General features: G+C 48.5%; 6 protein-coding genes across 6 annotated transcripts; 1 reads left to right on the plus strand and 5 right to left on the minus strand.

The window, feature by feature from the left end:
* Positions 1 to 113: 113 nt before the first annotated feature.
* On the plus strand, positions 114 to 932 carry NECHADRAFT_40789 (uncharacterized protein; the record flags this gene model as incomplete). Its single annotated transcript, XM_003050955.1, has 2 exons — positions 114 to 373; positions 425 to 932. 2 exons carry the CDS (start codon positions 114 to 116, stop codon positions 930 to 932), a joined length of 768 nt encoding a protein of 255 aa, XP_003051001.1.
* An 88-nt stretch (positions 933 to 1,020) lies between these two features.
* NECHADRAFT_40655 (uncharacterized protein) lies at positions 1,021 to 1,890 on the minus strand (the record flags this gene model as incomplete). Its single annotated transcript, XM_003051355.1, has 1 exon — positions 1,021 to 1,890. One exon carries the CDS (start codon positions 1,888 to 1,890, stop codon positions 1,021 to 1,023), a length of 870 nt encoding a protein of 289 aa, XP_003051401.1.
* Positions 1,891 to 4,199: 2,309 nt separating this feature from the next.
* Positions 4,200 to 5,430, minus strand: NECHADRAFT_93886 (uncharacterized protein; the record flags this gene model as incomplete). The annotated part of the gene is made up of 8 exons (XM_003051356.1): positions 4,200 to 4,418; positions 4,452 to 4,456; positions 4,497 to 4,504; positions 4,541 to 4,739; positions 4,787 to 4,900; positions 4,953 to 5,093; positions 5,145 to 5,223; positions 5,272 to 5,430. The coding sequence occupies 8 exons, from the start codon at positions 5,428 to 5,430 to the stop codon at positions 4,200 to 4,202; spliced, it is 924 nt and encodes a 307-aa protein (XP_003051402.1).
* Positions 5,431 to 6,195: 765 nt separating this feature from the next.
* On the minus strand, positions 6,196 to 6,936 carry NECHADRAFT_7350 (uncharacterized protein; the record flags this gene model as incomplete). Its single annotated transcript, XM_003051357.1, has 1 exon — positions 6,196 to 6,936. A coding segment is annotated over one exon (741 nt), but the record flags the coding sequence as incomplete, so codon positions are not given.
* Positions 6,937 to 7,859: 923 nt separating this feature from the next.
* Positions 7,860 to 8,894, minus strand: NECHADRAFT_41583 (uncharacterized protein; the record flags this gene model as incomplete). The annotated part of the gene is made up of 3 exons (XM_003051358.1): positions 7,860 to 8,056; positions 8,110 to 8,332; positions 8,394 to 8,894. 3 exons carry the CDS (start codon positions 8,892 to 8,894, stop codon positions 7,860 to 7,862), a joined length of 921 nt encoding a protein of 306 aa, XP_003051404.1.
* Positions 8,895 to 11,814: 2,920 nt separating this feature from the next.
* NECHADRAFT_40795 (uncharacterized protein) lies at positions 11,815 to 12,666 on the minus strand (the record flags this gene model as incomplete). Its single annotated transcript, XM_003051359.1, has 3 exons — positions 11,815 to 12,121; positions 12,171 to 12,370; positions 12,421 to 12,666. The coding sequence occupies 3 exons, from the start codon at positions 12,664 to 12,666 to the stop codon at positions 11,815 to 11,817; spliced, it is 753 nt and encodes a 250-aa protein (XP_003051405.1).
* Between the last annotated feature and the right edge of the window lie 512 nt (positions 12,667 to 13,178).

Below are 13,178 nucleotides of genomic sequence, written 5' to 3' on the forward strand. Positions count from 1 at the left end.
GCATATGTAGACGAATTGTGATCTTTTGACCATTGGGAAATATAAATAGAATTTCTCTGCCAGTTTCAATCACCTTCAATGCATCTGTCGCCTCTTCTCCTCATCCATCCACCATGCATCTCATTCTCACTGGAGCCACCGGCCTCATCGGGTCTGGTGTGCTCGACGCCATGCTCAAAATGAAGGACATCACCAAGATCTCAATCCTCAGCCGACGGCCAGTAGTTATGGCTGATAATGCAAACGACCCGAGAGTCAATGTCATCATTCATACCGACTTCTTACACTACGGGCGCAATGTGTTGAGTCAATTGCAAGGTGCTAATGGCGCGGTGTGGGCTCTTGGAGTTAGCCAAACCAAGGTCTCCAAGGAGTAAGTCCTCTCTGTGGTGGTCCTGGAGCACGCTCACTAACGATTTTACAGTGAATACATCAAGATCACGAAAGACTACCCTCTGGCTGGCGCCCAAGCCTTCGCCGGCCTTGCTCCCAACGACGAACCTTTCCGCTTCATCTTTGTCTCTGGACAGAGCTCAACACAGAACCCTGGGATGTTCACGAACCGGTACGCCCGTGTCAAAGGAGAGACAGAGCTCCTCCTCTCAGAGATGCGCAACACATACCCCCGTCTCATAACAGAGGCGGTTGGACCCGGAGTCGTCAGTGAAAGAGACCATGCCGCTATCAAGCCATACGTCCCTGATCAGGGCTTCTTCCATAATAGTGCCAGAGCTGTTCTAGGTCCTCCTGTCAGAATGGCGTTTCCATCGCTTGACGCTCCTACTGAGCCTCTTGGAAAGTTCCTGGTTGAAATGGCGATGGGGAGGTGGGATAAGCAGTTGGACGAGGGAGGGAGTGATATCACGACACTGAAGGGCGGCATGAGGGTTCTCAAGAACCCTGCCTTCTTGAGGCTAGCAGGACTGTCATAAATGTTTTCGTTGACATTGGATATAATACATGTAACATAGTAATAACATTGTTGGCTTTCATATAGCCATGGGTATTTCCAGGTTCAAATCAGGCCTCTTGCCCAAACACCGTATCGTAATAGTTCCGAATCCTCTCACACTCATCCAATAAAGAGTGCTCACAAGTGGCCTTGATAGCCTCCTCCCAAATGACCTTTTCTAGGTCATAGCCCGCCTTTTTCACTACCGAATTGTAGTCTGGGCCCCATATTCTCGACCACTCTTCCTTCTCTCCCTCTTTTGTTTCGGATGTTATCTCGTCCAGTAAGCTGTTGAGTCTTCTCGTGTCAAACTTGACTCTGTTTAGGTGGGCGAACATGGTTGTTGTGATGGGTATTTCCCGTTTTGTGGGTTTCTTCTGGTTGCTCTTCCAGTCGATCTCGGGATCAGCCTGCCATATCCCGCTTCCATAATGGATTTCTCCTGGGGTGAGCATGACGGCGTTTTGCTTGACCTGCCAGAAAGGATTCCCAAGTACCACGGCACCCTGAGTGAACGTCTCCTTGTCGCCCGATCCCCAGGCGCCTTGTGAGTGAAGCTGATAGTAGTACTTTCCGTAGAAGTTGTAGTAGGCTGCTAGCAAGAGGCTATCGGCATGTCGCGCCTTATCGTACAGCATAATTCCAGACTCGGAAGCTCGTGACTTGATGGTCCTGTTGGGCATCTGTGCCTCTGCAATCTCATAAAAGAGAGGAGATATCGTAGGTAGCCAAAAGTCGGGCCATGTTACCAGACCATGGCTCTTGTAAGGTTCCACGTCGAAGAGATAATCGGGTTTTCGAATGGGAAAAGCGTCCGAGTCTAGGAAGAGGATGTTTTGGAAGCTGGAGAAGATGAGGGCAAAGGCTTTGAACTCGAACTTTTCGAAATGCGGCGTGCTGTAATTGGCAGACTTTGGCACGTGCAAGAAGTCGTCCATGTTGAGGCATTGTACGTCCAACGAGGCGAGTGAAGTGTTGCACAGCTTACGCTCGTACTCGCTGGCTGAGTCCAGAAATAGCTGTACAGGGAGCTTGGAGCCAACATGGCGCAGCATAAGCACAGCCGTGGCTGCGATACCAAAATTGGCGCCACTTGCGGTGATCACCACGCCACGGGTATCGCGGACAAACGGCAAATCGGGGGCGAGATATCGAAGACTCTGAACGTAATCGTGGTGAGTTTGCTTTAATGACTCGAACTGTTCTGTGGGTAGTTCGAGGACATCAACGTCGATTTGAGCCTTGGAGCCGTAAGGACTGAATTGTTCCGGATCAAGGGGCCTTGGTGAGACGATCTCATCGCCCTTAGGCTGAGCCTTGTAAAGCTCGTTTGCTAGTCGACCCCAAAAGTCGGCGACCTGGGATGTTGGGCCGGTGAACTGTGGCGTCTCTGCGTCGTAGGTGTAGGTACTTGTTGATACATTGCTGGAGCTGGAAGATTCGGGCTTGAATTTTGGCGCTGTTATTCTTTGGTATGTATATGACAGATCTGAGGAGAATATCCAGAGTGATAGAGCGAAAATCGTGGCGATGAGGATGACGGTTATTTTGACGAGGAGTCGTCGAGAAGCCAGGACGTTAGCCCATGCGGCGCTCTTGCTTTCTTCGAGTGGTAGAAACATGATAAAAAAAAAAGTGAAAATAATATCGGAAAGAATGAATGCGTTATGATTGAGAATGCGTCGCTGTCGTCGTCGTCGGAGGTACCATTATAGACCAAGTCGCTCGTGCGCCTAGAGGCGATCCAAATATGGCGCCAAGGTCTTGGCGAGGCTTAAAAGAAATGTTTCAAAGGGAATGCGTAAAAGATGGCAGTGCTCGGATAAAAATGAACGACGTTCTGAGTCAATGTCTGCAACTCAACAGCCGCAATTCACGACGACGCTCATTTTTCCAGAATTTTTGACAAAAGATGAAGAAACAAAGAAAATCATTCCTCTTGTTGTTTTTAGTAAAATCCTCTCATCCAAAATTTGGGGTCCGTGTCCCTCCTTTCGTATTACATTACGCAAGCCCCGGGATCCGGGATCTACCACCCACATCACGACCCGGGACCCTTGATAAGAAGCCCCTCAACACGTCAAATGACACAATCTTTTGAGTCTTGTTTCATGTCGTCGCGTCTCGTTTCGGTCGAGTTTTCCACTTTCCGATTGATTCACTTGCCGTCGTTCCAGCTGTCCTCGATTCTCTTTCGCTCCCTCGTATAGCGAGCTGTTTGATGACTCAGATGACGCAACTCTGCGTTCATGGCGACATGGAACTAAAAATTGCTGCTTACCCGTCAGAAAATATGCACGTTGGTTGCTCGTGTAGCGTGTAGGATTATAAAGGAGTGGTGCGCTCTGACGGTTTGAGGCTGGTGAAACGGGCCGGAGAAGTGGCTGTAGGGGGGATGAAGCCAAGATTTTGATGGTTCTGGTGTTTGCAGCCATCTTTCTTGTTTGACAGTTACAAAGCTGGGGAATTGCTGCAGCCGCAATATACCTACATTATTTCACATCAAAGACTCTTTTTTTCTAACCACAATTCGACCAGGTAAAGAATGATCTGCGCATTCTCTTCATCCTTCACAAACACCTGTTGGTGGCACAGCTCACCCACAAGGTACCAGCACCTTTGTGCTCGTATATTCGTATTTGTTTAATGAAACAGTCCACCATGACTCGTCTTTAATCCCTTTTTGAACGATGATAGGCTCAATTACTTTTGTTTCAAGACTCTCTTTGCTCTGTGGGGAAGGACCCTCAATCCGTCAGAAGCCGCGACGCGATCGGTGGAGGGGCCGCGGCATGCCTGTGATGCGGCTCTCTCACAGTGCCTGCGGTACCTAGGTTAATACAGTACTTATTCACATGCTGGCTCAACAGCAAAGTTTTATTATTTTCTTTCAAAGCAGGTATAAAAAGAAAAACCTTACTATATATAGGTATTTAATTCTACGTATACTTGTACGATAAATACCCATGACCATAAGCTTTAGACCTTCCATAACAATTCAGTTCTTCATGATAAGCTATTATTCTCCCCATGGATGGCCTCGTGGCTCCGCTGCTAGAAATTCTCGCGGCTTGACTTGCTGCGTCACGTTTATCCACTCAATGTATACCCACTGGGTATCAGCAAGACAAAGTCATCATCTTTCTCATCAGGTAATAGTGTTCTGCGATATCTGGTCTAATACCATTATGAAGCAGCACATATGACCCAATTGCCTCAGTGTACAGCCCCACGGCCGGCTCCTCTTCTAATGTCCAATAGTAGCTTCATCCCACTCACTGCGTCTATTTCCATGCGGCTTAATCGTGTCAACAATCCGCCTTATCTCCTTCAACTCTTCATCAGTAAACTCAATGTCTCTCGAGACGAAATTCTCTTCCATCCGCTTCGGCTTCGTCGTGCCCGGAATCGCAATCATACCTTGCATGGCAACCCAAGCAAGCGCGATTTGAGTCACCGTGGCGCTCTTTCAAGAGGCCAGTTTCTTAATTTCATCGACGATGGCTTTATTCTTGTAAAAGTTGTCACCTTGAAACTTGGGAACTGTGGAGGCTTGTTAGTGTGATTCGACACGCCCAATAGGGGGACTTGCAAGTTCGTCGATAGTCATCTGGCGCAAAGTCATCTGGAGTGTTGTATGGAAAGTCATCTGCGAGCCAGCCATGGCCCAATGGACCATAGGCTACAAAAGCAACCCCCAACTCCTTGGCCGTATCAATAAGCCCATTGGTTTCGTGGACAGTCTCGAATGCAGAATATTCTGCCTGGATGGCATCGATCTTGGCAACTAGTCGGACGGTCAGACGGGGCTAGTCCTTGATTCTGCATACATACTCGAATTGGCCTTGCGAAGGGTCGCCGCGGAGCACTCGGATAAGCCTATATACTTGGTCTTACCAGCTCTGAGAATCTCATCAAGGGCGGGGATTGATTCCTCCAATGGAGTATCTGGATCCGTTAATAATCTTGATGGCTCTCTTTCAGTAGAAATCTTCCTTACTAGGATCAATTCGGTGTAGGTAGTAGAGGTCTGGAGTAAATCCGAGCCTCTCAATAGTGCCCTCGATGTACTCCTTGATGTGGGTGGCCTTGTTCGTGATACTTCCATCACCAAAGATGTCCACGCCACACTTGGAAGCAACTATTCGCTATGGCTAGCTCTGCCTTTTTGTTTCAAAAAGATAACACATACTGAAGATCTTGTCTCGAACGTTGTGCTTCCTGATGAAATCACCCAGGAGCTTCTCATTGATACCAGCCTGGTATACCACCTATTCACGAGTCAGAGTGGCGGTCACGCTGCATTTCATCATACTCACGGCGGTATCCCAAAAGGTGCATCCCAGTTCAACAGCTTGGAGAAGCACCGGCTCAGCCTCATCAAACGTGAGATTGTTGCCCAAGCCGAAGTTGATGCCCATGGCACCAAACCCGGGAATGGGGACTTTGATATCAGCGAAAGGGAGCTCTTTGACCATTTCGAATATCCTGAAAGTATGGTATTGAGTCTAATAAAGCTTCATCATGGACTGGAAAGGGATTGATTATATATATGTTGGTGGCTGTCTGCTTCGATGGTGACATTGCCCAATCGAACTCCCTTATTGCATGAATGATGGACTTAAGAGCTTTAAATCCATGACTGCAAAGAAAGTCAAATTGAGTTTCTTTTCCAAACACACTAGGGCCATCTAGGCCAAGAGTTCATCGGTGGAGGGTGCCTAGTTGGGTAGAAGCTCGGGGTCTCGGGTTGCACAACTTTCCACTCCAGGTATGAGCTTAAGTCCGAGTCTGATACAACTAGACGGATTTACACGTCAGAGTTCAACATGGGTCCCTGGTCATGTGTTCTTTGTTATAGTTGAAGCCCGGCTCTTGATGGGATAACGAGTCAGAAGACTAACAGGGGTCCATGGTGCTTGCAATTCTGCAGGTATGAGACAATACAGGCGTAGTAGGCATATAAACAAAACACTATATCAAATAAACTTCAGATTCTCTATTTTGAGTGGCTTTTCCAAAAGCCCTCCATCAATAACCTTGGAGAAGAAATGCAGTTATGCCAACTTCAGATGCTCCTTCAAACATTCCTCCAAGGTCCTTGGCTTCTTGACATGATCCAAAACGGTCAGTTCATCCGCATCAAGTTTCCAGCTTCCCTTGAGATCAAGAAGCGCCACAACTTGCTTCGAATATTCCCAGTGTTTGGCTCTCCCATGTTCGAGACGAAGACGAGCCAAGTCCCTCTCAAGATCCTCCAAGCTTCCCACGCGCTTGAGCTCGATTTCGCGGCCAGAGATGCGGCTGTATACATCCGCAAGCTCTTCCATGCTAACCTCTCCAGAGCGAAACCGAAAGAATCCGCCCTTTCCCTCTTGGACGCCCTCTCCGTTGAGGAAAATCTCGATTGTCCAGGCGGCGACATCATCTTGGGATGACCACGATGACTTGCGAGTGTTCCCATCGGCCCAGTATTCAAGCGTTGCCTTGCCCTGATCATCCAGGGTGAATGACCCAGGGCCGTAATTGGTGAGGAGAAGATCAGAAAACATCCCCGTGAAAAAGTAGACGGGGCGGATGGAGCTCGTCACGGCAGCGTGCTGCTCAAAGGCGATGTGTGTGTCGTAGTGCGTAAAATCTCCAAACTTGAGCTTGCTCCAGTCGTTGTTCCACGACGGGGCGACAAAAACCTTTACTCCAGCCTTTTCAGCAGCGCGAAGAAGCAACAGGGCGCCGTCCATGTTAAGAACTGGGTTGGGCGCGTAGCAGCAAATGATTCCGTCGACCCCCTGGACGGCTTGATCAAGTGCAGCTTGGTCGTAGCAGCTGGTGCTGGTGACAAACGACTCAAGATTCTTGGATAAACTCGGCTCAAGTTTTGAAGCATCTCGACCAAGTCCTCGAACAGATAAACCTCGTGAGATGGCATTCGAAGCCAGCCGCTGTCCAAGGCTACCTGTGATACCGGCGATGAGAACAAGCATATTGTGTGGTGAGAAATGTTGCGTGTGAGACTGAAGGGATTGGAAAGGTTGTGTGGCTGGTATCAAAATGGCCTAGGAGGAAAGATGTGTGTGGTGCTATTATATACTCCGCGGAGATTTGAGCCTTGGGCTGACATTGAATGGTGCTTGGCAGGGTACTTGCAGATACCACAATGGATAACGTTATTGTCTCCACGTCAAGGCGCAGATGTCCGCATCTTAGCTCCACCCGTAAAGTCCGCACGTCGACCGCAGCTGTGGACTAACAGGGAATGTATCGATCAACGTCGGTGTAGAAACGATGGAGGAAGGGAAAATTGCCCAGTCCGTTGATGCTGACGTATCTTGAATCCCAAGGCCCACTCGGCGCTTCTCAAGGGCTGGCTGCATACGTAATATCGTGCGTAATATTCAAATATCTTCTCAAGCTGTGTCTCGCGTGACACCACAGCCATATATGTCTTAATTCACCTTGCAGCCCAGCCCTAGATGGGAACTGAGTCAGACGATCGTCTTAATTCAGCGATTGCGATGGTGGAATTATTCGACCTTAACAGCTTCTATAAATTATAAGTAATTGAGATATCGATGAATATATAAATCATCCAATTCCTCTTCAATAGAGCTACGAACCTAAGCTAATCATATCTCTAAACATACATATTCCCAGCGTCGTAACTAGGCAGGCCGATCCGACGAGGAGAAGGGAAACAAACGATACATGTCGGTAAGGGACATTTCGCCCCGGTGCCAACCTCCACCATCCTACACTTTCAAGACAACCCGGATCTCAGCTAGCCCCGTGTTTAGAAAAGGTTGCTCATATTGACAGCCACATAGCAGTTGAAAATTAGGTATTCAAGGTTTCACGTGTTGGCTTATAAACCCTCTAAAAGCTCGCCGTGGATAATTGTCTAGAAAGCTTAAACGGTAGGCAGGTTCTTGCTCTCCGATAATCCCTCAACCCCAACCGTCAACAAGTTGGGGTTCTCATCCAGCTGCTTCCTGAAGGCCTCCCCCTTGAGTTCGTTTATATCCCAATTGGCCCAGATAAGCCGACCGTGCAAGAACTCTGCCTGTGGGCTGGCAGACCAGACTATAAAGTGTGCAGGGAGGTTAACTAGTGAGACGTCAGCATGCAAAAGTCGATGGTACTCTGATGTCGAGACTCACCATCATCAAATTTATACATCCCCTCGGTGCCACCGGCTTCCTTCATTCCCTCTGTCCAGACGGCGCCAGGGTGAACAACGGAAACTTGGAGCTCCTCTGGTTTGAAAGCTCGGGCAAATTGTTGGAGAATGAGGGTGCCTGCGCTTTTGGAGGGTCCGTATGACGGACGGTCATTTACCAGATTCCATAGGTAAATCGCGAGAGTCGAAACCCCGACTACGACCTGTGGGGAATCAAGCATCATGTTAGCCATTCCATGTCTCTCAGTTGGTAGCAAGTCATACCTTTCGTCCGCCTGCTCCCTTTCCTTCCTGCTTATAGAGACGTTCCGTGAAATCCAAGTTGGTGCGAAAGTTCAAGTCAAAGTCCTTCAGGATGTTATCTCTGCCAATCTCAGTAAGAGGTTTGATAGCGCCGACAGCGGCAGCGTTCAAGACCAGCACGTCGACGACAATACCGTCATCTCGAAGGCTGCTCCAAAGCGATGCGGTCGACTCCAAGTCGGAGACGTCACAAACGCGCCCTTCGGTAACCGTGGGTGACCCAGTCGAGGCCGCTTCCTTCACAAGCTCAACAACTGCAACATCAAGTTTCTCGGCGCGTCGGCCTAGAATGATGATTCTCTTGGCCGAGGCGGCAACGAATGCTTTGGCGGTGGCGAGTCCAATTCCGTCACTCCCTCCCGTGATAAGGATGGTTCTCCCTTCCTGGCTCACTTCTGGGAGTTTGGGAGAGATTTCCGGGTAGGGCTCCTTGTGGTATTTGGCAAGACCAGTGAAGACCATTTTGATATCTCGTACGTGTGATGAATAAGTGAGGCAAAGGTAAAATACTCTTGGAAGAAATGTCTGTTGATGTTGATGTATCACATGGGTACCCTTCATTTATAATTCCCAATGTCTCTGCCATAGTCTTGATATGCTCGCGCAGCCTCGTACTGTTCTGGTAGGGTTGGTATCACGCGATGCATCCTCAGATCTCATTGTTCACCTCTCTAGACGCTCGAATTTGTCATCGGCGGACTTTTCTATAAACTCAGGGGTCCAAGTCCGCTTCTTGCAACCTCTCTGTGTCACTGGCGTCTGTTCATAGGATGGGAAAGTGGTGAACAAAACTCCTAACGTCAACCACTGCAGTGGTTGAGAAGAGCGCTGGTATGATATGGCACGTTGCGGAGATACCGGCTTTCTACACCGTCGGTCTCGGTCTCGCTTTCCTAGCCAATGTAAAAATGACGTCAGGTTTTACTATTTTCAGGTGGGAAATTCTGTTCTTTGTTATTTCGGGTAACCTCCTTCGGAGAAATACTTGAGGACATCGAATTCTCCGTAACATATGTGGAGTAAACGGGCATGTACGCAGATCATGCAAGAAACTGTTGTTGACCTTAGAAATCACTTCCTCCCAAGCCCTAGTGCTCAGGCTACCGAGCCTGGATCTTTCCTGAACTACGGCAAAGTTGGATATACCCATCGTATGGAGAGGCCAAAATACCTGTCTCCCCTATTCTTTATCATAGTTGCAGCCCGACCCTTGATGGGAACTGAGCCAGAAGATCGGATCTCCCCTGTTCCGGTAGGCTTGACAGGACATTAAGTTGACTTGCTAGAACTCCTGGACAATTTGGGCCACCGTGAGTAACTACAAGAGGTCTGAATACAAATCTACTTTTCAACAACTGAATCCTGAAGCTGGGCCGACTAGCCAGGCCGTACCCTGTAGGGAAAACGCCCCAAACCAGCTCCCCTTGCTGTCGGGGTCTTTCAAGGACCCGAGCCTGATGAAGTGACCCGCTTTTTAAAGTATCAAGGTTTCCCTATTAGCTTCATGCTGCGGAGTTTGAGGTTGCCCTCCGCAAGCCTTCATAACGTTAGCTGACAAATGGCAATTGTGTGTCGATGTAACGACGGTAAATACATTATATGCAGTCCGGCCATTCATTAGACGTCTCCGAAAGATGCCATTGTTGTTGATATTATCGATGAAGACTCCAGAGAGCCCATGAGCCAGTGGCCTCACCAAAATCACCACCTGTTGCAATTCGCCAAACTGGCTCTGTCATTGTTGACGATCTCTACAACTGCATCCAGCCAAGAAATGTTTGTCTAAGGGCATGAAGACTAGGGCTATCGCCATAACGAGTCAAAATATCTAGGTTACGGTGTTTTGGAAGGGAAATATTGACAACGAAACATTGCCGCTTTGTGGATGGCAACCCAGTCCCCTCAGGCAAGGCTCAGGTGGTGCTCACCCTAGACTCAGGTGACGGTGAGAAATCCTGATCTGATCCGATTGATCGCCGATAAGCTTTCCCCACACAGACAACAGCTGAGGAGTCGAGGCAGGGATCTTTTGTTCCGACGTCTTACCCCTGTCATAAGCACATCATCACCTTCCACATTCGATGACGTCCCGAAGATAGTCAAAGGCTTAAATGCTACTTAAATAGACATCATATCACTCCCACTTTTGAAAGTTTCAAGTCGAGGCTAGTAACCACAAATGCATCTTTTCTCCATCTATTACATAGTGCCTGTCACTATCGCGGCTTGTGCCTCCCTTCTTCTAGTCCCAGCGGCTTTATCCATGATGGCTGACCGAAAGGTAAACGGATTCTACACAAGCACAAATCCGATTGAGGGTTTGCTGACAAAAGGTTCAAGTCAATCACTTATACATTTGAGCTGATGGAGAATTACAAATACTCTAATCAGACGGCGACCGAGTATGATATTCGATATTTGTGACGTCTGATAGTCAGGCTAATCTCAATCTAGCATCGTCAAGGACGACACGGGTGCAGAGCATTGGAAGGCCACTCGCACCATGATCCCTACATATTATCCTCCGTAGGTGCTAAAAATTTTTAGTACCAAGAGCCAGTGCTGACACGGTCTGGTTTTAGACCCATGACCCTACAGGCCATCGATAAGTTGAAGGAAATCAAAGGCGTGGTTGTCGAAGATCTGCCAGAGGCAGAGGAATTGTGAAAGGATACAATGAGACAACCTGGTGTGTGGGTATCGGATATTGCTTCGGTATATAAGACTGTAGTAGTAGTTGCGACATTGTTGGAGGCATCGCTCGTTTCGTAAACAGACTTCCTTGATATTTTTCGTGGTCCTTATATCATTTAATGTCCCGAGATTCTATAATGTCAATTGAGATATGATACTATGATGTGTTGATGTGTTGATAGTGTTTTCTTTGCTATAGATGAAGCCCGGCCCCCGATAGGAGAACTGAGCCAAAAGACCGTCCCGAGATTGAAAGGATAGTAGATAAGATTGACCTGAAGATGCTCAATTGATTATAATTTCTGGTGGTTTTTTTATTTTATTTTTATTTTTTTTGTGTATATATGGGGTTACTTTTATGGAAGCGCACTGGAGAATGGTCTCACTTATATCGTTGGTGAGTGTAAGATTTGGCAAAAAGCTTGCCTCACCATTTCTCAGATGTCATGACGTCTCTCACGGCACCGATAATCATGGTACGTGAGAAGAGATCTTCCACAAACAATTTTATTGAGAATCTAGTCGCTCGAGTTGCCAGTTCATGGCCAACCGGGACTTGGATCTTGACTATCAACTAAACTCTCAAACACTCTCAGCATTCCTACTCCATCTTCCGTCCCCATCTCAACAAAGATCTCTGACAAGCAAAATGCCTAGACCAGAAATGTAAACCACTCAACCGAGCAATTTACAGCTGGCCGTCAATGTAAGAGCGGAGGCTGCCAACGCGGGCATAGACACCAGAGAAGTTGGGCTGAGCACAACCCTCACCCCAAGAAACAATACCAATGACAGTGTTGGAGGTGTCGACGATGGGACCGCCGCTGTCGCCCTGGCATGAGTCCTTTCCACCCTCAGCAAGGCCAGCGCAGAACATGTTGGTGGTAATGGCAGAGGTGCCATACTGGGATCGGCAAGTGGTGCGAGAGACAATGGGAATGGTAACCTTCCTCAAAGCGACAGGGGAGCTGGAAGAGCCCTCAGAAGTGGCACCCCTGTATTCCGAGTCAGTCTTGAACTGAGGACATGTTTAGGTCTACTCACCAGCCTGCAACTGTGGCATCAGAGCCGGCAGCAGGGTCGGAGCCCGACGCAGCCAGGCGACCATAAGAGATGGTGGAGCTAGTCGAGATGGGAGTGGACAGCTTCAGGATGGAAACATCGTTGTTCAGGGTCGAGCCACTAAAGCTAGGATGGATCCTGATGGAAGAAACGGCAGAGGTAACACCACCCGAGTTGCGGTTCTGTCAATAGTAAGCACATGCGTTGGATCTTTCAAGTTTGCAAAACTTACCAGACTTCCAGCGCGGACCTGGAAGGCGCTGGCAGCGCGACCAGAAGTGCAGTGGGCAGCAGTCATGACGGTGTTGGCGTTGAGGAGGGTACCTCCGCACCAGGGGCCGCCATTGTAGGAGATGCTGACGATGAAGGGGAAGTCACCAGCGCTGGCAGCAGTTCCGCCGACGATCATGGGTCGGTCCTGAGGACGAGCGGCGACAAGAGGCGCAACAAGTGCGAGGATGGCAGCAAACTTGACCATGGTGAAGAACAGGCGGGGGATTCCAAGAGTAGAGAGTTGAAGAGTGAAGAGAGGTTGTTGTTGGAGTTGAGAGACGGTTAGAACGGTGATTCTTGATCCTTATATATGTGAAGCTGAATGACTTTATGGTTCGTCTCAACTATGTTCGGTTCCATACCTGCCTCTCTGGTTGTGATTCCGCGATAAGCTTGCTTGGTGATATCTCGAAAGTATGCGAATGGGTGTACCTGCCTTTCTGGTAGTCAACTCCGTGTTCCGTCGTCTAGTTCGGCAGTTGGAAAAAAGCATTTAAACCTTGTAATCCTCCCGCGCAAGTGATCGACATAGATGGCGCTTGGCAGCAAGGGTCAATATCCCGATGAGGCAAGTCGATAACTTGGTCGACCATTAAGAATGTGGAGATGTGCGAAGGATCGAGGGATCCGGCAATGATGAGGAACAAGAAATTGATAAGAAAATTGCAGAAAGAGGAGGAAAATATCACTTCTGGGCGTATTTCTCTCCCGTCATTC

This window comes from Fusarium vanettenii, assembly GCF_000151355.1.
Source record: "Fusarium vanettenii 77-13-4 chromosome 5 genomic scaffold NECHAsca_5_chr5_3_0, whole genome shotgun sequence".
Lineage (NCBI taxonomy): Eukaryota > Fungi > Ascomycota > Sordariomycetes > Hypocreales > Nectriaceae > Fusarium > Fusarium vanettenii.